The sequence below is a fragment of the Neltuma alba genome, unplaced genomic scaffold (genome assembly GCF_004799145.2).
Source record: "Neltuma alba isolate B1F8T4 unplaced genomic scaffold, ASM479914v2 tig00011420_pilon, whole genome shotgun sequence".
NCBI lineage: Eukaryota > Viridiplantae > Streptophyta > Magnoliopsida > Fabales > Fabaceae > Neltuma > Neltuma alba.
In genome coordinates this window covers 340,361-367,682 of record NW_021636104.1, presented here as the reverse complement: position 1 = coordinate 367,682, position 27,322 = coordinate 340,361, and the positions used below count along the sequence as shown (strand labels likewise).

The following is a 27,322-nucleotide window of genomic DNA, read 5'->3' as shown; positions in this document are numbered from 1 at the left end:
AGGGTGGGACTTGAAATCCCATCACTTAGTTAAGAGACCAAATGGAATAACCACTAAACTATACTTAAGTGGTTATCTTTATCCTTATCTTAATTTTTCTAGCCTGACAAAACTTGTGGAGATCTATTCTGTTAAATGGTGTATAATACAATAAAACTTACTCTAATTTATTATATTCGCTCCTATCCTTATGGAAAGCTATAAGGAAGTAAGATAATTAATTAATTGTAACAGATTTGATTTAATCTTTCTAAAATATTCCGATGTATATTTATAATACAAGGTGTTTCATCATTGCTAAATTTCTATACAAGCATTGGTTGAGTTTAATTTCTGCCATAATGGTGTGATCAGATGTTGGAATTTAACCGACTTAATGGTTAGTGGCAATTTCATAGTGGTAATGGGAGAGAAATAAATGGGGGCAAAAGTTGGATAATATGAGTAGAGTGAGGGCGAAGCTTAATTACCACGCCTTTCTTTTTAAGACCCACTCACTATTCTCCGCAACATCACCGTCCCAAAGCGTCCTCTTTACGAAAGAGAAAACTCAAAGAGCCAGTCAACTCAACCTTGCAAAATGTGTTTAATAATCCACATCCCATCCACATACTACTTTCAGCTTTTAATATAAAAATTTGTTTAGTTTTTATTTTGATTCTAATTATAAGACCCTAATTTATTTTGTCTATTATATTTATGTATTTTTTCTTAAGATAATCTTTCTAATAATAGTAGTTTAGCCAATAAACTTAATTAGCAAGAATATTTTAAAAAAACAATATCTTTATTACAAATAACTAATTTAACTTATTTTTTAATCTTTTCAAATTAATTAACTAGCTCTTATAATTATAAGTGGAGGTAGAATCTTGTTATTTTCACCTCTCCCAACCCAAATTAAACCAAATAATCCTGAGTGGGCCATTCTAGTCCCCAAAGTAAAGTAAGAATGTCAGGGGTTGAAACTGTAAAGTGGAAACACTAGCATGACATAATCACAAAAGGATGCAACTTTCAAAAGACTAATGTCTGTAACCCTTCTCTTGTTTTTGTTTCTTTGCCTCTTTTTCTTTTCTTGTCTATTTCTCCCTCTCCCTTTTCCCTTTCCCATTTCTCTATGAACTCCACAGAAGCATCTTTAACTTTTAGATTCAGAGACTCAATATTTTAAAAATAAATAATTAGATTATTAAAAAATAAATAATTAGATTATTAGTTGAACAAACGTGATCAAGAAATTTCTCAATTAAAACCGAACGTGGGGAAAGGGGAGAAAATCGGGAAGCAGGTTAATCATGCCAAAACTCGGATCAAAGTCAAACCCAATAGTTTCCCTTCAACTAGTCATAATTTTTAATACGACAAGGGCTTTGAATTTTAGTACGTATCTCTCAGAAGCTTTTCAGATTCATTGATGGGGATAAAAGAGGATCTTAAAAATCAAAACTTTCGATTAAATCTCGTCTTGTCTATCAAATATCTCTAAACATTATTGGAGTTCTTATAATTTTGGAGCAACATGTTATTATCATTTGTACATGTAGAAACCACTCACATTGAGGAAGCAAATACTGATTATGTCATACCACTTCACGTGCCGTAGGCTAATCCCATTCCCATGCAGTTTCCCTTCGTAGCATATAGCAATGGCGTGCTATGCATTTTACAAAGTAAAAGCAGAGAGATTAAAGGTGGCGAAGAATCAAAATCACGTTATTATCTTTCCGCTGATTTCGCTGTTATGTTTTTGTGAGACTCATTAATATCCCACCTCAACAATCTACCGCAATTGCCGCATTGGAGTGAAAGGGAAGTTGAGAAAGCGAAAGAAAGAAAGAAAGAAATGATGGTTTTATTATATAAATCTCCATTTCCTCATTGTCTCTTTTTCTTGCACTGTGATTTCCAAATGAAGTATCTGTGATGGGTTGTGTCTACTCGAGGCAGACGGTGTCGGTGACGCCGGCGATCGATCACTCCGATCTGTTTCGAGGCAATGCGAGTTTGGGGCATTCGGGAAGGAGCTTGGGAGAGTTCGATGGTAAAAAAAAGAAGAAAAAGAGTGAGTCACTGGGCGAGTCTGAGAGAGAGAGTTCAACTTGGGGATGTGATGAATCTTTGAGCTTCAGATTGGGGAATCTGCAGAAGTACGTGGAAGGAGAGCAAATCGCCGCCGGTTGGCCGGCGTGGCTTACTGCCGTCGCCAGCGAAGCCATCCACGGTTGGGTGCCCCTCCGAGCCGATGCGTTTGAGAAGCTCGAGAAGGTCCATGCATGTCCTGCTTCTGAAACTTGCATTATGAATTGAAAAATTATTAAGCACATATACACACTGAACACAATGCTATTACGGAGCGTCCCTATATAATTTGAAGTGTTCTGCGTGGTGGATGCTTACGGGTAATGAAATGGTTCTATTATTTAAGAATCTGAACTTCATTGCTGAAACTGTATCTTCAAGTTTCTGTACTTGATAATCTCCAAGGATCAAACGTAGCCAGCTTTCCTTAACAATATTTTCCTTTTTTGTTCTTCTCATTCGCTGCTATAGTCTCTGCTATTTCATGGTTAAGATGGGAAGCTCTTGTGAAGTAGATAGATTCCTGATTTCAACCATTGTGGTTATTGGCTTTTCTGTTTCAGTTTCTGGCATCAAAGGGAACATTTTCTCTGCCACATTTCCACAAGCAACTATTGCCTTGTGCAAACACGAAATATGAATATATGAACTCTTCGTTAGTAAATAGTATTTTGATGTTGTACTGATTGGAATTCTAATCTAAGTTGGGTATAAATATCTGATTCTGATAGTTTTTATATGCAAACTGCATGAATAGATTGGGCAGGGTACGTACAGTAGTGTGTTCCGAGCGAAGGAACTTGAGACAGGGAAGATAGTAGCACTGAAGAAGGTGCGGTTTGACATTTTTGAGCCAGAGAGTGTGCGGTTTATGGCACGAGAAATAATGATCCTGAGAAGGCTTGATCATCCAAACATCATTAAATTGGAGGGTTTGATTACTTCCAAATTGTCATCTAGCATATACCTTGTGTTCGAGTACATGGAACATGACATCACAGGGCTCTTGTCCAGCCCTGATATCAAATTTAGCGAATCACAGGTATGCTCACTTCTCCAATGTGAAAACTATTTGAGACTCTCGAACATCACAAAACAAAAAGGAATAAGATTGTTCTTATGCAATCCTTTATTTAATGGACGTGCTTATTTTTGTTGGTAATATTTTTCTCTTGGGGGAAATAATGGAGGTGGTTATTTTGTTTGCGCAGATTAAATGTTACATGAAACAGCTGTTGTCTGGACTTGATCATTGTCATTCACGTGGTGTAATGCATCGAGACATCAAAGGATCAAATCTTCTAGTGAACAATGAAGGGATACTAAAGGTTGCTGATTTTGGATTGGCAAAATTCTCTGTTTCTGGGAACAAACAGCCCCTGACCAGCCGTGTTGTCACTTTGTGGTACCGTCCTCCTGAACTTTTGCTGGGTTCGACAGATTATGGTCCCTCTGTAGATCTATGGAGTGTTGGCTGCGTATTTGCAGAACTTCTTTTCAGAAAGCCAGTTCTTCAGGGGAGAACAGAGGTAGCAACATACTGAAAACTTTTAGTTTTGTTTCCTGCATAAATTATAGGGTTAAAATCCCTCAGAGAATGCTGTCCATAGATATTTCAATCTCTTCATCTATAGCTTGAAGTTTTAATGCGATAGGACCATTTCATTTTGATGCTTGATTATTCAGTTGCTGATAAGTTGTTTCCAATCTCATGTAATGACGTGGGATATGATAGAACATGGAATGAAACTTTAGAACATAAAGAATGGCGTGCTCGGTTGTATATTCAAGGCTACTGATTCAATCTTCTTCAAGCTCATGTGGGTGTTAGTGTTTATGGTTAAGGGGATCAATTACAAATGGCTTTTCTCACATTCTGCTTTAGCCTTTATCTGAAAACTTGTTTAGATTCGTATTTGCTATGGATGCAGGTGGAACAATTGCACAAAATTTTCAAACTTTGTGGCTCCCCACCTGATGAATACTGGAAAAAGACCAAGCTTCCTCATGCAACTTTGTTTAGGCCGCAGCAAACATACAATAGTTGCCTCCAAGAGACATTTAAAGATTTTCCCATAACTACTGTGAATCTTCTTCAAACTCTTCTCTCCATTGAATCATACAAGCGCGGAACTGCTTCATCTGCTCTTTTATCAGAGGTATATCAATACATCACTGTTAAATGCAAGTTGTTGGACATTCTTGAAAGGTGTTTTCGTCCCCACTAATTAATAGGAGCTGTTCAATCTGCATGAAGATTGACGCACAGCACCTTCTTTTCCTTTTCCAATTTAAATTCGCCGACACTTTTTTAGCTACGAGTTTTAATATCCATTGTACTAATTCGTCCATCATACATATGCACATTTTATGACTATTTGAATCCTGGAAATATGAGTTCAGACTCCTAATCTTCTGTTGCATTACCACTTTCAGTATTTCAAGACAAAGCCTTATGCATGTGACCCGTCAAGCTTGCCGGTATACTCACCTAGCAAGGAGATTGATGCAAAACACTGGGAGGAGTCAAGAAGGTGAGATTTCCTGTCTTCAGTGTATTGTATTTTTGTATGATCTCTTAATGAAAGCATATTGTGCCGAACTTTCAGAAAACAGATACATGCTTGTACTTGTCAAAATCACATGAACGTATCAGGGGACTAATTCCTGTTCCAAAGAAGACTAACATATTCTTAAGTTTCATTTTGACTTGGGAAAGGGGCTTGTTCTATTTGAAATATGCGAATTTGCAAAGTTGCAGTGAAGACTTTTGACAGAATTGGATAAAATAGTCAAAATCTCAGTTTCTATAATTTCTGTTTCATTAGGACTACATACGTGTGATCTTTTAATGAGAGCATATTGTGGTGAACTTTCAGAAAAAAGATTGGTGGAAGATCTCGGGGACCTGAAACAAGAAAACCATCAAGAAAGCCACAAGGATTCAGTAAACTAGCCCCAGCTGAGGTCTATTCTGCTTTACTTCTTGCTTCATTGTGTTTGATATCATCTGCATTCTCACTTAGTAGATTAATCTCTTCTTACAGAGTTTGGTTAATCAAGCTCGAAATTCCCAAGCGTTCAATCGTAGAACTTCCTGCATCCTAAAAGAGAACACCAATATAAGTGAGGAAGTGCCAAAGCCATCAACTGATAGAGAAGATGCTTCCCATGTTAAAAATCCGTCTCATGGAGATATTCCCATATTACAAGTTTCAACTTCAAGTGGCTTTGCATGGGCAAAGAGGCGTAAAGATGATGCTTCAAGAAGGTCTCATTGTCGATCTATTTCAAGGGGACATATTTTGAATTCATCAGAACATTCTTCCGTACATTCAAGAAACAACCTTGACTCCAGAAACCAGGAAAATAAGGAATTCTGCGGGGGACGTTCCAACTCAAGGGGCCATGACATACGTGAAATCTCTAAGATTGCAATGTTGAACCAATGGGGCAAGTTTGATCGCCCAGACTCATTTGATGCTTCTGATGAATACCACTCACAAGAACTATCCATAGCCCTTTATCACAGGGAATATTCAGCATCCAGGAGAAGTAAAATGGTTAGTTTGATTTTCAAGCTTGTTTACATGACTTCACTTGCCTCTGATTCCAATCCTTATCGTGTACAATTATTTTATCAGGATTCTGGAGAGAAGGTAGAATTTTCAGGACCCCTGCTATCTCAAATGCATGCGGTTGATGAGCTGTTAGAAAGACACGAGCGTCACATCCGCCGTACAGTACGAAGATCTTGGTTTCAGAAAGGTAATAGGCACTAAAAGAAGCAATCGGTCCATCTTTCATGTGGTTCCTTAGTTTTGAAGAGATGATATTTAGGAGAATGAGAGCCTAGGCCAAGTGGAATCATTAAAGAGTTCTTAATTTTCTATTGCAGGTAAGAAGCATGAGAAGAATTTGGAAGACTAATCGCTTCAAGTTATGGATCAGCAAAAGTTGAAGTTGGAGTTGAACTTGAGCATCAGATCAAGATGATCATGAAACAAGACGACTTCTCCAAGCATTACTGCTTTTAGAAACAGATATAACTATGGGGGAAGAATCAAATTGACAGCATCCAGCGGAATATTTTGTGACCTGGGAGCTGGGAAATTGAAATTTTTTTTAGGAACATAACTCATTCAGACTTCAGCTGATAGAGGTCTGGTATGAGGGCCAGGCAAATGAAGAATTGATAGGTTTTTTTAGCCATGGGTTCCTATTTTTGATCGATTATAGACAAATTCATTTCTGTATGATGTTTATAAGTCCCTATGTTCTTCAGGTCTTTGCCATCTTCTTCAGGTCCTTATCAGTTGGTGTATATATATTAGTGCGTGGTAATTGGCTTGAGGACGGTCAAAGTCTTCTTCAATTTGCCACTGTACTGTTTTAGCTTTTTGGGCTGAGAAAATTATATTCAACGACCAAAAGCTTGCAGAGTCTATGGATCTTAAGAATTTGATCTAAATTATTTAAAAGGCCAAGAAGACCTCATTTTTGGCAAGGTTTGAAAATACTCTAGTGGTCTCGCGTGTCAATTACTAATGCCCTCTGGTTTTTAATATAAAAGTTAGTTTGATATTTAATTTAGTTTTAAATATAAGATTTCAATCTATTTTGCCTTTTATATTTATCTACTTTTCTCAAAGTGCTCATTGTAGTAGTTGTACATATTAAAGATTTCATCAAATGATAATTTTAACTAATATACATGATTAGTAAGTATTTTAGGGAACATAACACATTTATTATAAATAACTAATTTAATTAATTTTTTAAAATTTATTTAAATCAGTCCATTAATTCTTATATTTAAAACAAGAGGTCGTATATAGAACTTTTGGTAAAAAATAAAATAAAATACTATATAGACCTTATAGAAGCATAAGAAACCTTCAAAGTTACTACAATCAGTTTTTAACTCTTATTATGTTGCTTCCCAATTATGAGTTTTTTCAAATAATTATGAGATTTGCAATTTGCATGTAGAATCTGTGCCTCGGAGTTTGAATGAAGTTTTAGTTTATAAATAGATCGATTTTATATTTAAAAGTTGGATGACCATAAGAGTAGATGTCCAATTCAGTATTTGCGGGGTTTTTATTTGAATTTTTTGACCCTTAAATATCTGGTAGATTTTAGTTTTTACATGCTGCCAAACATTTCGCACGTGACATATATTCACGTTTGTTTTTTTAGCCTTGCTCTTACGTATTAAATCAATTTATCCCAAAATATTAACTTTTATCAAGAACATGGCATATTCATGTCAATCTTATTAAAAAATAACATAAAATATAGTCTAGTTTATCAGCCTTTAAAATGTAATTTCTTACCTTATTTATGTTCTCAATATGGGAAAAGGTTATGGGGTTAGATTTGTCTTAAATATATGATTTTAATATATTTTGTCTCTTATATTTTTCATATTTTAAAAAATAATTTATCTGACTCAAACTGATATATAATCAAATAATTTTTGATGAGGTATTTTAGAGATATGAGGTCAAATTTGTTATAATTAATTGCTTTACATCATTTTTTAATCTATTTTGTAAAAATATAATTACTTGCCTCATGAAATTCAAAACGCAATGAAATTTAAATAGAAAATTATTTATAATTATTAGTATAAAATGTAATGAGTAACTACATGATATATTTATACGAATATTAATGAATTTTATTGTTTGTGCGAAAAATATAATTTATTTATATAAAAAAGGAATTTTTGCATGGTGTTGGACACGTAGGGAATCACGTAGGTCTGTGCCTCCGTCCCCCGTTCGCCTCGCCGGCACAAAATTGATCATCGTTGCAGAGGAAAAGCGACATCGACAGAGCTTGAGATACAGAGAGAGAGTCAGGTTCAGCTTTATTGAGTATTCTCCTTTCCAGTCCATTGCGCTTCTTTCTCTCTCTCTCTCTCTCTCTCTCTCTCTCTCTCATGCCAAATCCACATCCCATTTCAATTCATTTTCATTCTCTTCCTCGAACATTAATTGTTTGTTCCTAGCTAATCCCTTTTCTTCTTTTTCGTACCGATACTCTTACTTCACTTCAATTCCTCATTCTTCGTATCTTCCTGTTTCCATTTTTGGAATTCAATTGCTTTTACTTTTTGTTTTCATCTTAATTTTTCTTTTAATCTTCATTTTCATCTTTCCGTTGGATTGCCAACTAGATAGCTTGCCCTTCTTGAATCTCATTTTTTCTTCTTTTGTTTTTTCCCTTGATGATTTCTGGGTTCAGCTGGATTGTATTGGTCTGTGATCAAATTTGGCAATCGCATGATCCAATTTGTTCGAATTATTCAATATACAAAAACTTTGATATTGGTGGTCAACTGAATTATCGGTGTGGATTCGATTGGGGTAGAAACAGCGCCATCTAATGGCGCTGTTCAGAAGATTCTTTTACCGGAAGCCCCCAGATCGACTTTTGGAGATCTCTGATAGAGTCTATGGTATGCTTACGTTCCTTCCCCCCCCCCCCCTGTTTCGTTACTTTTTCCTAACATTTACTAATTCAATTTTTTCAAAGCATATAAATGAATAACCAACTTCAAATGAGGAAGCAATAAGCTATTGCTTTTTGAAAAATTCTCCCTTTTGTATGAAGCTACGAGACTTCTCAACTTGTAGCTCTTTGAATGTTTAGCACTCGGTGGAAATACATTTTATGGTTAGAACTGTGTTTTCACCCCACGCATATGTGCTACAGTTCTAACTATTCCATGTATTTGCAGTGTCCTGAACCCAAGAAATTTTCATAAATGAATTGCCAACTAGAAGATAGGAAGCAATATTTGAGTTGTTATTGCTTTTCCCATATTTTCCTCCTTTTACCTGAAGTTTACGAGACTGCAAGTTTATTGGATGTTTCATGTTTTGGGCACTAACATTTGGTGATGGATTGACTTGTGGGCATTTAATTGCCCTCTAGTTGTGTTTGTGCTGCTTCAAGCTTGGTTACGCAAGTATTTAATTTAGATTTAGCATTGATTTTGTTGTTCTCGTTGAGTTGAGGGTGAATCTCTGTGTTGTTACTTTTCAGCATAGTGTATGGGTTAACTTAGTAAGTAGTGTTATATGTATACACCTATTTTAACAGTATATTTGACTTTTTGCAGTTTTTGATTGCTGCTTCTCAACGGATGTGTTGGAAGAAGATGAGTATAAAGATTATATGGGGGGAATTGTGGCTCAGCTACAAGATCACTTTCCAGATGCTTCCTTCACTGTGTTTAACTTTAAAGAAGGAAATAAGAGCACCAAGATTTCAGACATACTAACAGACTATGGCATGACTGTGATGGAATACCCTCAGGAATTTGAGGGTTGTCCACTTTTGCCATTTGAGGTCATTCATCACTTCCTTCGATCAAGTGAGAGCTGGTTGTCTGTGGTGGGGCAAAGAAATGTGCTTTTGATGCATTGTGAAAGGGGAGGCTGGCAGGTTCTTGCATTTATGCTAGCAAGTCTTCTATTGTACAGAAAACAATACAATGGTGAGCAGAAGACTCTTGAAATGGTGTACAAGCAAGCTCCAAGAGAGCTTCTTTACTTATTATCCCCTATAAACCCACAACCTTCTCAGTTGAGATATCTCCAGTACATTTCCAAGAGAAATTTGGGTCTTAGGTGGCCTCCATCAGACACGCCCTTGCATTTGGACTGTCTAATTCTCAGAGACCTTCCCTTATTTGACGATGGAAAAGGTTGTCGCCCTCTTGTACGTGTTTATGGCCAGGATCCTTCTTCAACACCTTCCAATGCAAATAGTTCTAAGCTTCTCTTTCCAAATAATTTAAAGACCAAGAAATTTGCTCGTCATTACCAACAGGTGATGTATAATCCTACATCATTTTATTTGATACTGATACAATGTGAATTTAACTATATATTGATAGATTTCTCTTAAGATATTTTGAAGTGCAGGCAGAATGTATGCTCGTGAAATTAGACATCCGTTGTCGCGTTCAAGGGGATATTGTTCTTGAGTGCCTACATTTGTATGATGATCTCATTCATGAGGAGATCATGTTTAGAGTTATGTTTCATACTGCATTTGTACGGTCAAATATTTTGATGCTCAATCGTGAAGAACTTGATATTTTGTGGGAAGCAAAGGACAATTTCCCTAAGGACTTTAAAGCAGAGGTAACTACTTCCTTCTCCTCCTACTTCTTCTTGTTATTTTACAAACTAAACAAACGCAATAAAATATCTATGCTAGGTACTTTTTTTGGACGATGATGCTGTAATACCTGATATAGCCACAACTGATGATGCTGAAGATCCAAACGAGGCAGGGTATGCTTCACCTGAGGAATTCTATGAGGTGGAAGAGATCTTTAGCAATGTAGTTGATATGCGGGAGGGTAAAGGGGAATATGATTCTCCTGGGGTTCATGAAAATGCAGTGGATGGTAGGAATCATAAAACAGTATGGAAAGAGAACACGGATCCTCATACTTTTCAGGATTGCGCATCAAATGATGGGATTCATAAACAAGATGGAAGGACAGATTCTGTTATTCAAGCAGTGAAAGATATTGTTGTTGATGATGTGAGGTGCAAAGTTGATGGGAGCTTAGATTCGAATCCTCATGCTGTGAAAGATATTGTTGTGGATGATGGGGAAATTAAACTAACTTCTATGGTAAATTCTACTGATATAATGCACAATGGTGAAGCGAAGGAAGTCACTATGGATTTGCATCGACAGTATGCAGATATAGGAAACAAACATGAGGAAGATAGCCAAGCAATAGAAATGAAATCAGATTCCAAGGCAGCAACAGAAATCTGATCTTTCCAGGCAAAAAGCTGATAAGTCACTTCCACCTGTTGCAAGAAAACAACTATCACCGAACTCAAAGCTATCTGGAAGTGCATTTGCAGCAAAGCAAAAGAAATTACAAGAACAACAGGGTGGACAGGCAAAACTAGCGAAACCAAATGCAATAACTAGGTGGATTCCCTCCAGCAAAACTAATTATACAAATTCAATGCACGTCTTGTATCCAAGACTTAATATTGCTCTTGCAAATTCCAACTCTCGAAAGGAGAAAGGAGCAGATGCCAACATGAAAAATAAACAGAAAATTCGGAAGCAAAGATCTTTAGACTGCATAAATCGCTCTTCATCAAACAAATTAAAGATTCACAAGCTAACCACTTCGAGATCTTCAGACCGTCTAGCAGAAATAGACACAGAATGCTCACCATTATTGTTACCATCAATTGAAGAGACATATCTTCGATTAGCAACTCAAGCATTGGAATTGAACTCAAACCAAGGTCCAGCAATTTCTCCTCCCCTGCCTCCACCTCCACCTTCATTTCATGTTATAAACTCTTCTTTACAGGTTTTTGAATCCTCACCATTACAAGAGGATACACCCCCTCCATCCACCTTATTATTGCCATCTTCCTCTTTGTTTGGAAATGTATCTATTCAACCGCTTCCTCCTGCTATACAAAACATTAAGATGGATATATCACATGTAACTTCTCTTTCTCCACCTCCACCTCCTTCTTTACCGTCATTTACGAGGCAAATTAAAAGGGGTTCCATACTTTCTCCACCTCTACAAGAGGCTGTTTATTCATCAATTGTTGTTGACGGAAAGACTAGTGATGCCCTACTAACCACCCTCGAAAGTGAAGCATTATTATCAAAACTTTCAGCAGTACAAGTTTTTTCATCTCCATCTATACATCATGTTAGTACTGCTCCATTACCATCTCAGCCTTCATGTCCTTCAATACCTTTGCCAACCTCACATTTACCACCTTCAAGCAATGTTCTATCATTACTCTCTGAGCCTCTGCCTCCATCTTCTTTAAGTGATGCTTTATCACCCCTTCTGTCAACCTCATCTTCACCTCCTTCAAGTGATGTTCTGCCTCGTTTGGCTTCGTACAAAGCCTTTTCAGCTCCACCTTCATGTCATGTTAGTAATGTTCCATTACCATCTTCACCTCCACCCACTTCAAGTAATGCTCCATCACCACCTCAACCTTCATCTCCTTCAATAACTTTGCCAACCTCACCTTTACCTCCTTCGAGCAATGTCTTGTCACCACCACCTGAGCCTTTGTTTCCCCTTCCTTCAAGTGATACTTTACCACCCGTTTCATCAACCTCGCCTCTATCTCCTTCAAGTGATGTTCTACCTCGTTTGGCCTCTTATAAAGCTTTTTCACCTCTACCTTCACGTCATGTTAGTGATGCTCTATCACCATCTTCACCTCCACCTGCTTCAAGTAATGCTTCATCACTATCTCAACCTTTATCCCCTTCTATACCCTTGCCAACCTCACCTTTACCTCCTTTAAGCAATGTTCTATCACCACTACTTGAGCCTTTGCCTTTGCCTCCAAGTGATGGCTTACCACCTTCCTTATTAACCCTATCTTCACCTTCTTCAAGTGATGTTCTACCTCATTTAGCCTCTTATAAAGCTTTTTCGTCTCTACCTCCATATCATGTTAGTAATGTTGCACTACCATCTTCACCTCCACCTTCTTCAAGTAATACTCCATCATTACCTCAACCTCTATCTCCTCTAATAACTTTTCCAACCTCACCTTTACCTACTTTAAGCAATGGTTCCTTACCATTACCTAAGCCTTTGTCTCTGCCTCCTTTAAGAGATAATTTACCACCCCTTTTATCAACCTCGCCTTTACATCTTTCAAGTGATGTTCTAACTTGTTTGACCTCTTATAAAGCTTTTTCTTCTCCAATTCCATGTCAGTTCGATAATGCTTCATCATCATCTTCACAAACAACCTTATTAGAAGCCACATCCCCTTTATCTACCCCATATGGAGCCCCTCAATTACAACCACCACCAATGCTTGGAGTTTTACCTCCCCTACCTTTATCACTTGATAAAACATCACCTCCACCACCACCACCACCACCACTGCCTTTACTGAGTAGAACATTATCTCTATCATTATCACCTTCATGTGAAGTCATCCCACCACAAACACACCCCATTTTAGCTCAACCTAACTTCCCTCCTCTAAGAGACTCACCTCCACCTCCACCTCCACCTCCACCTCCACCTCCACCTCCACCTCAGTCTTCACTTCTTCCTATTGTTGAAGATCCACTGCCATCTCCACCTCCTTCTCATATTAAAACCTTACTTGCGCCTGCACCCCCATCTCATTCTACTAGACAAGGCTTACCTCCACTTTTTCCTCTTTCTAGTAAACAAGGTCCATCTACACCTCCTCCCAATAAAAAAAGCCTTCATCCGCCTCTACTTCCTTCTACCAAAGAAGGCCCTCCTCCCCTTCCACCTCCTCTCAGTGAACAAGTCCTTCCTATATCTACGCCTCCTTCTCCTCTAAGTAAACAAAGCCCTCCTCCACCTCCCCCTCCCCCGCCCCCTCCTTTAAGTGAAAAGGGCCCTCCTCCACCTCCTCTTTTTCTAAGTGAAAAAGATTGTCCTCCACGTCTACCTCCTGTAGTTAAACCAAGCCTTCCCCTACCTCCTCCACCCCCACCTCCTCCAGGCGGACAATGCCCTCCTCCACCCCTACCTCCTCCAAGCGGACCAGGCCCTCCTCCTCCTCCGCCTCCTTTGAGTGGACCAAGTCTGCCTCTGCCTCCGCCTCTATTAAGTGGGAAAGGCCCTCCTCCACCTCCGCTTCCTAATAGTGGACAAGGCCCACCTCCACCTCCGCCTCCTGGAGCACAGGCTCCTAGTGCACCTACTCCTCCTGGATTGCCAGGAGGTGCACCTCCACCGCCTGGAGCTGGTCCAAGTGGGAGAGGGCGTGGTCTTTCACGCCTTTCTGGATCAACTGCTCGACGATCATCTTTAAAACCTCTATATTGGGGTAAAGTGTCAAAGGCATTGCAAGGAAGTTTATGGGAAGAATTACAAAAACGTGGGCAGGCCCAAGTGTAATTTATTTAATTTTCATTGTACATGTTCATTTGAATCATTTCAATCTAATATGATTATAAATTTTCATTTCTAATATTAACATCCTTCCCATTTGTAATTACTGGTGTCATATTTTGATTTAGTGCACCAGAATTTGATGTTTCAGAGATAGAGACCCTTTTCTCAGCAGTTGTTCCAAAAACTGCTGATAAATCTGTAGGACGTTGTAAATCAGTTGGATCCAAATCTGACAAAGTCCACTTGGTATTCTCCCATACCAATATTCTTGAATTTGATGTTGAAATACACCTATGTATGTTAGAAGTAATTGTTTGAATAGTTGGAGGATTTATTGTCGCTTTTTGGATGTCATGTTTAATACCCACACTCATCCAGAATTGCTTGAGTTAATTTTCTCTATGCTACTTCCTCAATATCCGGGCTTTAATTAGTGTTTTTTTTTAATTATAGATTGAACTGAAGAGGGCCAATAATGTTGAAATTATGCTCACAAAGATTAAGATGCCACTTTCTGAAATGATGGTAAGCAGATGCTTCCAAATGTCTTGATTCTTATGAGTAAATTTTATAAGTGATGCTCATGCAATTTGGGTTTGGATTACGCAAGTTAAATGAAATTTATATGAGCGGCAATATTCTATTACAAGAAGCATTATTACGATGGATATAGTCATTTTCAATTAGTATCATGGACGATTCTTGCCGTAATCTTTTTTATCTGTACAAACTCATGCAAATTTCAGAATTCTCGATCCCTAATATTTAATTTAAATATTGTCTAATGTGTCAAAATGTATACTCCCAGGCTGCAATTCTAACTTTGGATGATACAGTATTAGATGTTGATCAGGTTGAAAGTCTTGGTAAGTACTGTCCCACTAAAGAGGAGATGGAACTTTTGAAGGTAAGGCTTAATAAAGCTCCATCTTCTTCTTACGTTTTTCTTTTGCAATTAATTGAGGATTCTCGTTTTTGTAATCCCAATTTGTCCGGGCTTCAATTCTTTAGGGATATACTGGTGACTATGAGAATTTGGGAAGGTGTGAACAGGTCTGTAAGTCAGCTCTATTATTCATAATATAAATGTGATTAAATTTACATATTTTTCCTCTTATTTTTCCTGTTACCCCCACAACCTATTTGGGTTTTAGAGATATATTCTTATTTAGATTTTTTCAGTATTTTTTGGAGCACATGAAAGTTCCACGGGTGGAAGCAAAATTAGGAGTTTTTTCTTTCAAGATTCAGTTTAATCATCAGGTTTGGCTTTATCTGTAATATGCATGTTTTCTTTTTATCCCTCAGGCTGAGATTTATATTCTTTAGTGCGGTGTTATATACTTTCGTCTTTATGCAGATTGTAGAATTTAAGAAAAGTTTAGGCACTGTGAACTCTGCTTGTGAAGAGGTACTTTACTTAAAATGTAACACTGAATTCTGTTCTTTGTGTTCGTTACCTCATCCTTCCTGTTCTTGGTAATAGGTCCGGAACTCTGACAAACTGAAGAATATTATGCAGAAGATTCTTTATTTGGGGAATACTCTGAATCAAGGAACAGCTAGGGGTTGGTGTTTCTCTTGGCATGTAATTTATTTTCCGGGGTCAACAATAAGAATTAAATATTTGTATCAAATGCAGGATCTGCTGTTGGATTCAAGTTGGATAGTCTTTTAAAGCTCAGTGAGACTCGTGCTTCTACTGGTAGGATGACACTAATGCATTATCTATGTAAGGTATAAGGAAATGGGTTTTCTCAATTTCTCTCCAAGTTTTGAATTTCAATATGAGGTTGAGACGTTCAAAATCCAGAATTGTAATTTTTTTTTTATCTGATTTATATGGGCTTCAGGTCTTAGCTGAAAAGTCTCCTGCACTCCTTGATTTTCACTTGGACCTTGTTAGCCTGGAAGTTGCTAGTAAGGTGATGTTCCATCCTTGACTGTGCTTAGCTTTATGCAAAATTTAAAAAGATATACTCCTCCGGTCTTTAATATAGGACCTAATTCTTGAGTTGATTTTGGTCCCAAATATAAGACCCATTTCTCATATTTATCAATTTTCTCTAAATTACCCCCATGGATACTCCCTCAACTATAATTAAGTAGAAGAGGGAGATGGGGTATTAAGAAAGATGATTATGGTGTTTTAGGAAAAATGTGTCACTTTTCTTATAATTAACTAACTTACCTAACTTCCTTAATCTAATCAAATTAGTTAAATGGGTATTATATTAAGGACCGGAGGAGTATTTATATATATATATATGTATATATATGGTAAATCTTACGGAAGAAAGATTTGTCCATGAATGTGTAGTTCTCTATTTATTCACCATTTTATTGATTTGAAATGGAGCTGGTTGCACACAGATACAATTAAAAGCATTAGCAGAAGAGATGGCGTCAATTAATAAGGGATTACGAAAAGTTAAACAGGAGCTTGCTGCATCTGAAAACGACGGCCCTTCATCGGAAAGTTTCCGCAACGTGTGTTTACCTCCTTACGTTAACTTGTTCATTCATGAACTTATCACCATAAGAATGAACAATATAATGAATGAAGTTCTGTTCCTTTATCCAAAAAAGGGGGGGGAACCCTGCTTTCTTTGCTTTATCTCGTTAGTTTTCAGTGCATTCACTGCTCTTTCGTTCTTTATAGACACTGAGAGAATTTATTGAAGGTGCTGAGTTAGAGGAGGCATCTGTAACAACTCTATATTCTGTGGCGGTAATATTCTTAGCCATCTCTTTGGTACGCAAGTTTCAATATGTATAAGATTATACTCCTCCGGTTCTTAATATAGGACCTAATTATTGAGTTAGTTTTGACCCTAAATATAAGACTCATTTTTCATATTTATCAATTTTCTCTAAATTACCCCTATGGATACTCCCTCAACCATAATTAAGTAGAAGAGGAAGAGAAGATATTAAGAAAGATGATTATGGTATTTTAGGAAAAACGTGTCACATTTCTTATAATTAACTAACTTACGTAACTTTTTTAATCTAATCAAATTAGTTAAATGGGTCTTATATTAAGGACCGGAGGAGTATTATACTTCTCTTTGTTTTAAAATATCCGGGCTTCATAATATAATACACAGAAACAGAGAAAAAATAAATGATGTATTCGTCTATGTACTTTGTGTCTGGACAGGGCAAAAATGCAGATGATCTTGCAAGATATTTCAATGAGGACCCTGCTCGTTACCCATTTGAACAAGGTGAGCAAATCATACTATGTTTAAATGCATTCATCTTAATACTCTTTCTGGTTTTTCCCTCTCTTTTCCATTTGTATCATTTAAATTTTATCGGATGTACATTTGAATGCATTATTACGTGCATTCCAACCCCTTACCATTGAGTTTCCACTGGTTAGTTCATTTGTTTGAGGGAAATTGTTGCTTGATGATTACAGTAACTGCGACGCTATTGAATTTCATGCGGTTGTTTCGGAAAGCACACGAAGAGAACATAAAACAAGCAGAGTTGGAGAAGAAAAGAGCTGAGAAAGAGGCTGAAGAGAAGGCTAAGGCAGATGCTGCTGCTGCTGCATCCAAAGAAGTTTCGTAGCATTGAGCATTTCTCTTATTCATTGTATTGTACAAAGCTCTAACCCATCTTTCTTCGCTAGAAAAACCAATTCTCTTATCTGTATAACGTAGAAATTAGTTTCTTTTTCTTCCATAGATAGGACACACACACCAACATAAAGATGTTGTATAGGTGACAGACAGAAAGACAGGTCAGCAGGACTTAGAAATTAGGCACTGTAATCTGTATTTAATTTGTAACTGTAATGTAAGTGAAGAGCAGGCTCAATTAGAAATGCTAGTTTCATTTATATTCTCAGCCATATGTGTTAATCAAAGGTGTAATAATCTCTCTTATCTTTATTCTTTAGGGGCAAATTTCCATTATTTTGCCATTTTCTGAACTTGGGAACTTGACTAATTCACGGTTGATATTCTTTTGAGTATAAAATGTTGTCTGAAACAGGAAAATCTGGTTGAGCAGCATTGTACTGAACAACTTTTCCAGCACTTTATAGTGAGCCATTTAATTTTCAGTCTACAGTTAATAACTGTTTTAAATGTATCTTACTCTGGTCCCAATGATTTGGATTATAAATACCACCAATGAAGGGTTCCCTTTACTGGTTTAAGCCTTCTACAGGAAATCTTATGTAATTTTATTAAGATAAATAAATGAAAATACTAAAAAGATAAGCTTATCTATACGACTACATTGTATTTATTGCATCTTCCAAATATGCTTTACAAAAGACTAGATTAACGCCCAAACTAACTGAAGTTTGTGTTATTCACATTGCAGTAATGGATTGCTAATTTACAAAGTAAAGCAAAACTGATGAAACAAAGATATATAAGAAAGTGACACAAAATGGTGAACTAATCTCTGACCCCTGTTCCCCGGGATTTCTTTCTTTTTCTTTTCATTTTTTTTAATGATTCCTGTAACGTACAAAAAAAAAAGAAAAAAAGAAAATATAATATTTTATTAGTAAACCAAAAAAAAAAAAAGCCAACCCCCCTTCCACGGTGAGTTGAAAATTGGGGGGGGGTTAATTAATGAAGAAGGAAAAAGAAGGGGGGAGGGGCGACTGCAGGAGATAGGATAAGGCGTAGGCAGTGGAAAAAATTGAACCTGGGGCTATTAAATACATTCACCCCAGATGATTCTCAAGTGGAGGGAGCAGACGGAAGAGGAAGAGAGCAAAAGAAGAGAGAAGAGAGAGAGAAGCATAGAGAAAGAGAGAGAGAGAGAGCCGAGTTGCAGAGTACCTGACGGTTTTGGAGATCATTTAGGTACACAAAACTACTTCTTGTTATCATATTTTCTTTATGAATATTTCCTATATATTTATAGCTTTATATTATTAGTATCATTATCATGTTTAGAGAAAATTTTACCGTTTGAGTATAAAGTAAATATGGAGTTTTGACAATATATGACCGTAGAAATTTAAAGGTCCATTATTAAGGAATTTTAATCGGTTTATTTTTGTGGAATGATTACTTTGAGAATTTTAAACTAAGATTTTAGTTGAAAAATTTGTTATTTAGACTTGTAATATGTTTTTACCGATTAAATTTGAGTTAAATAATTTATTTGAGTTATTTAATATATTATTGAGGTTTTAATCGGTTTAAATATTGAATAAGTTAAAGATATATTGTTGAAATAATTTTTGAAGGCTTGAAAAATTATAAATTGAGAATTTTGTAAAATTAAATAAAGCTACCGTTTGTTTATAATTAAATATATATATATACTTTTGTTAAATTTGAATAGCCTTATATGTAAATTATTTTTCAAAATAATATCTATTATAAATGCCTAGATTTGGGAGAGTTAATATATTTATGTAATTTTGGTTTAGATGGTAGTTTTAGAATTTTAGAGTAGCTTTAGAGTATTTCTGAATTTTTATTAATAAATATTTATGTGCAATTTTGTAGACTTGAGAATTTTGGAGTAATCTTTGTGTAAATATTTGTAAGCTAAAGAGTACCAGGTAACTCTGAAAATTCTTTCTTGTACATGTGAATTGTGTATGATTATATTGTGAATTTACTAATTATTATATTCCTGAAATATAATATTATGATTTTTGTAAGATAAATGTTTTGGTATGTTACATGATTTTATTAAGATTTGTTGCTAGTAATTATGATCAATATTTAAATATATTAATAGCTATGAAATTATCATGAATGGCTATTAAATGGTATATAAGTTTTATTGCTATCTTATTTTTAAGATATGTGAGGAAGTATTTATAATGTAACATTGTTGGCATCTGACATGCATTGTTGGGCTAAGGATAAAAGGAGATTGCATGGATATAAAATTACCACGTGGTATGCCATCACTCGGTGCACAGTGGATGACACTTGTTAGGGCCCCTTCTTCCATGTTTTCCTTTGGCCAGGAATTCATTGGAGCTGTGGGACATGTGACACCTCCCTATTCACAAAGGAGGGGAGCCATAGTCCGAGCTTGAGCTCTATATCTTTGGCCGGATATATTTTTAGTGTCGGTGAGCTTGGAATAATTCAGTAAAAATGGATTAGTTCCTATCGGACTATGTGTTAGCCTATGGCTCCAGTCAGCGGTATAAGGGTGGATGGTGATATAAGGGAGGCAGCATATTGCATTATTTTTGGATATATTGAAAAGAGAAAAAGGAAAATTTAATTGAATGTTTTAAACTCGTGATTTTTAATATATGCATATATACAGACATATAAACAGATTTTTGGTTTATCATATATGATTTGCTTGTATAGGTTAGAATTTCAGTAGTTACTGAGACGTTTGTGCTCATCCCCTATATTAACAATTTTCAGGCGAAGGATCTAGTAAGAATTAAGGGAAGGCACCATTGGAGTGAGCCGTGAAGGCTTCTGTGCTCCTCAAGCACATGCTGTGTTATATTTTTATTTGCCATGACTATAAGACTTTAATAGTTTATGTTGTTAAGTTATGTTAGAAATGTTTTGAAATTTTGACTTAATTGCAGTATTAAAAATATGTATGGACTTTTAAATTAAATATTTTATGGCGTATATTGATATAATTATGTGAGGTGTTACAACTCCCCTATTTTTATGCCCCCAAAGTTGCTTCTTTTCCTTTGAGCAACATGAATAAAACTTCACAAATACTTTGCTATGATTTCTTAAAATAATGCCTACTTCCTTTTACATGAAACTTTGACCGAAGAAAATCTTTGAATAGAACCAACATTTTGCTACCTTACGGTATTTGCTCGAAGTTCTTCTTCTCTCTGTCTTCTCGATCAACGATCCATGACTCTGTCACGCAGCTTTTGTAAAACATGCAGCTAATAATTGTATCAAGAACAAGGAAGATAGAATACAAATAAGCAATGAAAATCCCCTCTAAAGCCAGAAAAGGCCCTGCTTTTCCAACATTGTGATAGGCCCTCACAATTCTGAACTGAAACAGAGCTTCAATGGCAGCCAAAGCCACATTCACAGGAAGAGCCAAGAACAGAGCCATTGATGTCCTTCCCCTTATCAAAACACAAGCTTTCAGAATAGTTAAATACCCTCCGTGTCCCTCCAAGCCTGACACAGCCAACGCCATATTGCATATCACAAGAGCATTTGCCAGGATCACAGAAAACAGAACCACCCCAGAAGCTGAAAGGAAAAGGAGGAAGCTTTGAGAAGGCGAAAATCCCAGCCCTTCAACAAATCCAAAGGCCAAAAACAGAAGGCAGAAAGCCGAAGCATTTGCTGAGACAATCAAGAATGAATTCAAAACGTAGGTGTTGAGGAGTGGCTTGTAAAGAGATGCTATAGAAGAAAACGAAGGTTCAACCGCAAGCTTATGATGATTCAGAGCTTGAATCACAGAAGCTTTGGCAAAGAGGAAGAAGGTAAGGGTAAAAGGGAGGGTGAAGATGGAGGAAATGATTGTCTGAGAGACCTTAAGGTTGAGAATTGTGAGCAACTGTGAGGAGGATGGAAAGCCTGCAGCTTCAAAGAGAATCCTCAAACGATTATAAATCTGAGGAAGAAGAGATACAGAAGAAGAAGAGATCGAAGCCTGCAAGAGGAGGACTGAAGCAGAGAAAGGGAAGGCAAGAAAAGCTGAGGTTGAAGTGAAGTAATGGTAATTTTGCAGGAAGCCATGAACGGATCTTTTGAGAATCTTGCCTGAAGCTTCCATTGAAGGAAGCTTCCATTGAAGATTGATCTTAATTTTTCCAGGAAGATGAACAGGAGTGGCTTGTTCGTTCTCAGGAATGGTGTATGAGAGAGAACCAAAGGAGGTGATGGAGTTTCCTTTTGTTTACAAGTTCCCTTTAATGGGTTTAGCTTTTTCTGTGCGGAAATGTTAGGTTTGAGTTTTTAAGGGTTTGGTGTTCAGAATGAATGGATTGGCCAACTACAAGAAACTAACGACCTTCCGAGATGTATTTGCCTTATTTTCTGTTGGCCATATTATAATAAACCAGACACCATGTGTGGAGGTTATTTTAGTTGAAGTGAGATTTGAAGAAAAAAGAAGAAGTAAATTTTGTATGAGATAAAAGATAAGTGAGACTTATCTTTCTAATCTTTTTTACAGTCTTTCTCTGTTACTCATCTCTCACTTGCTTTTCACCCTTGTAATGATAGTAGAAGATGTAATATGTTTACTGTTAGTTTAATGTATTGTAAACTGAATTTATTAGAACTTTTTTTTTCCCCATTTGTTTTCTTACTCGGGATCTTACTTAATACATGAGGGTCAGATTAATTTGGTAAGAGAGGGATCTGGTCCTTGGATTGATGATGAAAGGTACAGGTTGCTTAAAATGCACATCAGTTAGCGGCTTATAATTACTGATACAGTCCTTTTCCAAGTCCAAGTAATATATTTAAAATCATGCCAAAATGAAAGACTTCAATGTTGGCTCCATTATTATCCTTCAAACCCAAGTGACATTTTTATTATTTTTTTAAAAAAATCATAAAAATTTAATAAAGGGAAATTACACCTTGACAATGAAGGAAATTAGGATTTAATTCAAGGCTTTCATTGTATAATAAAGAAGAATTTAAGGAATAATAAGTTGTGATGCATGCTACCTTTAAGGTAGGACCAGGACCCCAGTTTTGGTACTTTTCACATGCTAACTGAATATGTCTTAGCTTGCAAGGTATATTTTAATAATAATAATATCAATAAATACTATATGAACATATATAAAATGGAACGTTACCTTCTAATACCATCAACAATAATTACCAGATTAAAGTGACTCCATCGTATGATTATCACATATTATTAATTATTAATGACGTATTATAAGGTCATGCCACAACATGGGGAGATAGCTCTGCCATCTTGAACCCATAACAAATCAATCATTTTTTATTTTTTTTTACCTTCAACTATTTAAAATTTTACCTGCTAAACATTTGTGGGCAAAATTGATGACAAATATAGGACATATTGCATGATGGCTAGCATTGTAGGCTTATGATTTGAGGAATCAGATCAAAAAAGTTACAACAGTTTGCTGCCACGAGTCGCACAGTCCCACGTTTCCTTATAGTTCTCATATAGTCAATTTAAGGATATTGGCCAAATCTCAATTATTTAATTCAAACACCTCATTAACTAACTCTAAATCCAAATTAAAGATTTTGGGGTGTTATAGTGCTTCTGGTGAAACATCATTTAATTGGTGGCTTTGAAAGTTTTTAATTATTAAGATTTTTCAATTGGATGAGGCCGTTAATTAGACTTGGATATTATGATATGGGAGGAATTTATGTTTGGTTTCTTAATAAAAAATAACAATAACATGTAGGGATACTAATTTAGTCCTATTTGCTTCCCTTGGTGAGATGTCAACATATGTTTAGTGATATTCTACCTGAAAATTAATTGTAATTAGGTGGCTCAACATATGACTTGGAGATTAGTTTCTTATCCACATAGACGATTAAGTTTGGAACTTCCTAATTTTTACTACCTCCGGTCCTTAATATAAGATTTTGGTCCTAAATATAAGACCTTAATCCATTTTGTCTCTCATATTTACTCAATGTTTTTTCAAGATAGTTCTTTTAATAATTTTAATTTTAGCCAACATACTTGATTAGTAAGGATATTTTAGAAAAGACAACACCTATTTATTACAAATAACTAATTTAACTTCTTTTTTTAATCTCCTTAAATTAGTCAACTAACTCTTATAATTAGGACCGGAAGTAGCATTAAGCATTTTTAAGCTTGCTTCTCTTATTAAATTAGTCTGAAATAGATTATAAGTTGATCATATACCTAATTATAGGGCATGCTTATTCTAGAAAAGTAATAATAAGCAAGGTATGCAAACAAAGGCTTCTATTTTTATCGTTATTCTACCATTTTTAATCAAACCCCACAATTTTTCCTGCTATATACAAAATTACAAATTATGCCAATCATAAACAAAAAACACAATATTTATGAGAAGTCCTTGTTGTACAAGAAATGGAATGCTTTGTTCGGTAGAGAAATGGATAGTCCAAGGAGTAACAATATGTCTTTCAAAACTACAACTTCGGTATAGAAGTTTTGGTGTTTTCAGTATTTTGGCATACAATTATTTTAAGAAAATTGAGAAAATGTTGCTAATTAAAACTTTTATTATTAAGAAAAACCTGATAAATTTGTATATATAGAAAGTATTGGTATTTATAAATTTTGCATATATAAAGTGTCAGTACTCTGATGCTGTTACTTAGTGTTGTTTGTTTTCCAGCTTATCAAAAAAAAATCAATAAAATTTTTAATTGGGAACTTTTTCCCAATTTTCTCATTTATTTGTTATTTTTATGTATTTTTTGTCGCTTTATTTGGCTTCATTAATGTAAAGAAATGCTAACAAACGCTGCTAGAAATGCACCATCTAAAAATTAACTAGCTGCCTGGGCTGTTGAAAATGTGATGCTGAAGTTTCGCTAAACAAGATAGCAACTTAATTAGCTACTTAGCCTTTTTAAAATGTGATTTTAAAGCTTTGCCAAAGAAGTAAAGTTTTGGTTCAGATCAGATCTCTCAAATTTGTTCTTGGCCTTTAAATATTCTCCTTAGTATTATTGCAATTTCTCTTAATTATTGTAGAACAGATATATGAGATAAAAAGGACGTAAGATTCTTTGCAACAAAAGTATAAATGAGACTCATTTTTAAAATAATCTTGTATTTTTTTTATTATACCATATAGAGCATTTATTTTTTAAAAAAATTAAACTAAGACAAAATGTTTAAAAGAGGTCAGTAGGTTGGATACTGTTGGCAACGCTGCTGAATATGAATAAATATAAGCCACTGATTCAACTAATACTTGTTTACTTAACCAGAAAGTAGACAAAATTCTCCTCTCTTTTTTTTTTTTCGGTTTGCCTTGGACGACATAACTTCTCTTGAAACTAATTACAGAAATAAATTAATTAAGTTACTTGTTTATAAAAATTATTTATTAATTTACTTAAAAAATATATTTAATAACTAACATTGAAATTAGCTACATTGATCAACCCCTTTTAATATATACAATTAATTGATAAGGAATAGTTTTGGGGAATTATAAATTTGAAGAATAAATTGAATCAAGATTTTATATTCATGATCAAAATACATTTTAATCCGTATATACTTTCAGTCTTTAATATAAAATATACTTAATTAATTTGAGTATATTAAAAAATAAATAAATTGCTTAATTCTAAGAAATGTGATATAATCTCTCAAATAACATTATATATAATCATATGAGAGATTAAATTAATTAGTCTCTTATGTTTAAAAGCAAAATTAACTATCTAATTAATTCTTACATTTAAGATTGAAGGAATTTTTTATTATCAAACTAAGTATTATACTTACACGTAGCTTGATTTTTTTTTTGATACATTACATGCAGCTTCTTTTTTTTTTGATACATTACATGCAGCTTGGTTTAGACATTACATGATTACTAAATTGAAAATTTTATTAAAAGAAAAGGAAGGTGTCTGAGACTTTTAAAAGGATAAGGAAATAGTACGAGGATGCGATTAATTTAATTGGATTGAAATTCCATTTCATCATTATATTTGGTGACAAAAATTCGAAGAAATTGGGCAGATCAGCATCGTCCCAAACGGAAGTCTGACGTTGTTGTCTATTTTCTTGCCCAGCGTTGAATCTGGGTGGGGCATGAGCGCATACAGCAATTAAACTAATCCTTCTGGGGATTATCGTCGTTCCGATTACTTTACAGGGACGTCCAACCAACTAAATTATTGACCCTAGCTTTCATATCACCTTGCCCTTCTGCATCATCCAAATGGCCTAATCATGTGTTTCTGACCTTTTCATCCGCTTTGGCATTTACTAACAAGTGCCGTAATCATTCTCTTATTGATATATTACTTCGTTCAATTCTTAATATAAAAATTAGTTAACTAATTTGAATAAATTAAAAAAACTAATTAGATTAGTATTTGTAATAAATACTATCTCCAGTCTTAAATGTAACAATTAATTGACTAATTTGAATATACTAAGAAAATAAGTTAAGTTAGTTATATGTAGAACTGGGATAGGCCTTCTACTAATGATAGTTTAAACCAATAAATACTATATACAGTCTTAAATTGATTTTTTATTTTTAATAATTTTATTTTCCTTTTACTTCTTTTTAAATAGTCACATTATATATATATATATCTCTAATATTAGATATGTACTATTTAATAAAATTCATGTCCTTTTAAGTTATTTTGCATCCGAACTTACTTTTACATTTATCATGCAAATAAGTTTCAACTTCTCAAATTGATTTTTTTGTAAAACCCAATCTAAACATAAATCACATTACACTATATGACTTTTACTTAATCTAACTTCTGTCATTGTTATTCTGAACACACCCTAAACTGAGTCAGAAGCTCTCCACGACTCCGCCTACCAGCACGTTGCTTCGATGAAGACCCGACAGGGCACTAGTGAGTGAATGTTAAGAATTAAATTATATAAAAATGGAGATAAGAAAAATTGAAGTGGAACATTAAATGAACTGATTTCTTTTTTGTTTCAAAACAAAATACTTACATAACGGACTCAAGTATTAAATAATGTTGATGTATTATCTCCTATCCTCAATATAAAATTAGATAATTAATTTGGAGAAATAAAAAATTAGTTATTTTAATCATTTATAACAAATATTTGTTAACTTCTCTAAATTACTCTTATGTAATTATGTATATTAAAACCATATTTGCATAGAAATACCTTACAATCAATAGAAACTTTTTTAGAACACATAAAATTAAAAAATAAAATAGATTGAGATCTTATATTTAAAATTTTCTAATCGATTTTTATATTTAAGACCGTATTTAACAAAAATGTGCAAATCATTTTTCCAACTAGTTGTTTCAAACGCATGCAAGAGTTCGTTTAATAAGTTCGTCACTCAAAAACAACGCGCGCACAGCGTCATGAAAAGATTCACCGTTTATACGTGAGGAACATAAAATTGATGGTAAAAAGGGTTATCTATGTATTTAAAAGTTGGTTGGTTATAATGTTTTAAAAACTAAGAGGGTTACTCGTAAGATAAATAACTCAATTTTCAATAAAATTTTGTTTGCTTAACCACTAAGAGTATAAAAGGGTAAGGAAAAGATTATTATTACTGTTTTGTATTTTTCCTCAAAGTCAAGGCAATCATGTTAACACACCAATACTAAATATAATTATTTTTTT

The 27,322-nt window shown here is 34.9% G+C and overlaps 3 protein-coding genes across 4 annotated transcripts; 2 read left to right on the top strand and 1 right to left on the bottom strand.

Annotated features, from left to right (window-relative positions):
• The first annotated feature begins 1,846 nt into the window (after positions 1-1,846).
• LOC114713238 (protein IMPAIRED IN BABA-INDUCED STERILITY 1) lies at positions 1,847-6,487 on the top strand. 2 transcript variants are annotated; one of them, XM_028897837.1, is made up of 9 exons: positions 1,849-2,268; positions 2,840-3,124; positions 3,294-3,611; positions 4,014-4,241; positions 4,519-4,616; positions 4,962-5,049; positions 5,130-5,645; positions 5,727-5,850; positions 5,981-6,487. In XM_028897837.1, exons 1-9 carry the CDS (start codon positions 1,927-1,929, stop codon positions 6,010-6,012), a joined length of 2,031 nt encoding a protein of 676 aa, XP_028753670.1. In that variant the 5' UTR covers positions 1,849-1,926; the 3' UTR covers positions 6,013-6,487. The 2 variants fall into 2 exon arrangements, with proteins under 2 accessions (XP_028753669.1, XP_028753670.1); XM_028897836.1 differs by lacking the exon at positions 5,981-6,487 and having other exon boundaries at positions 1,847-2,268; positions 5,130-5,864.
• Positions 6,488-8,478: 1,991 nt separating this feature from the next.
• Positions 8,479-17,835, top strand: LOC114713227 (formin-like protein 20). The gene is made up of 18 exons (XM_028897821.1): positions 8,479-8,551; positions 9,218-9,930; positions 10,026-10,247; positions 10,324-10,814; positions 10,909-14,019; positions 14,146-14,266; positions 14,474-14,545; positions 14,829-14,927; positions 15,032-15,073; positions 15,203-15,283; positions 15,381-15,431; positions 15,507-15,588; positions 15,663-15,757; positions 15,874-15,945; positions 16,394-16,510; positions 16,683-16,751; positions 17,184-17,250; positions 17,448-17,835. Exons 1-18 carry the CDS (start codon positions 8,479-8,481, stop codon positions 17,600-17,602), a joined length of 5,733 nt encoding a protein of 1,910 aa, XP_028753654.1. The 3' UTR covers positions 17,603-17,835.
• A 2,823-nt stretch (positions 17,836-20,658) lies between these two features.
• Positions 20,659-21,754, bottom strand: LOC114713254 (uncharacterized). The gene has a single exon (XM_028897865.1). It carries the CDS (start codon positions 21,752-21,754, stop codon positions 20,813-20,815), a length of 942 nt encoding a protein of 313 aa, XP_028753698.1. The 3' UTR covers positions 20,659-20,812.
• Between the last annotated feature and the right edge of the window lie 5,568 nt (positions 21,755-27,322).

Excerpts from the sequence above, each read along its gene's own strand:
- LOC114713238 (XM_028897836.1), top strand. The coding sequence starts at position 1,927 with ATGGGTTGTGTCTACTCGAGGCAGACGGTGTCGGTGACGCCGGCGATC. Across the intron at positions 2,269-2,839 it reads CGTTTGAGAAGCTCGAGAAG|ATTGGGCAGGGTACGTACAG; the intron begins GTCCATGCATGT and ends CTGCATGAATAG. Across the intron at positions 4,242-4,518 it reads CATCTGCTCTTTTATCAGAG|TATTTCAAGACAAAGCCTTA; the intron begins GTATATCAATAC and ends TACCACTTTCAG.
- LOC114713227 (XM_028897821.1), top strand. The coding sequence starts at position 8,479 with ATGGCGCTGTTCAGAAGATTCTTTTACCGGAAGCCCCCAGATCGACTT. Across the intron at positions 14,020-14,145 it reads AAACGTGGGCAGGCCCAAGT|TGCACCAGAATTTGATGTTT; the intron begins GTAATTTATTTA and ends ATTTTGATTTAG. Across the intron at positions 15,074-15,202 it reads ATTTGGGAAGGTGTGAACAG|TATTTTTTGGAGCACATGAA; the intron begins GTCTGTAAGTCA and ends AGATTTTTTCAG.
- LOC114713254 (XM_028897865.1), bottom strand. The coding sequence starts at position 21,754 with ATGGAAGCTTCAGGCAAGATTCTCAAAAGATCCGTTCATGGCTTCCTG.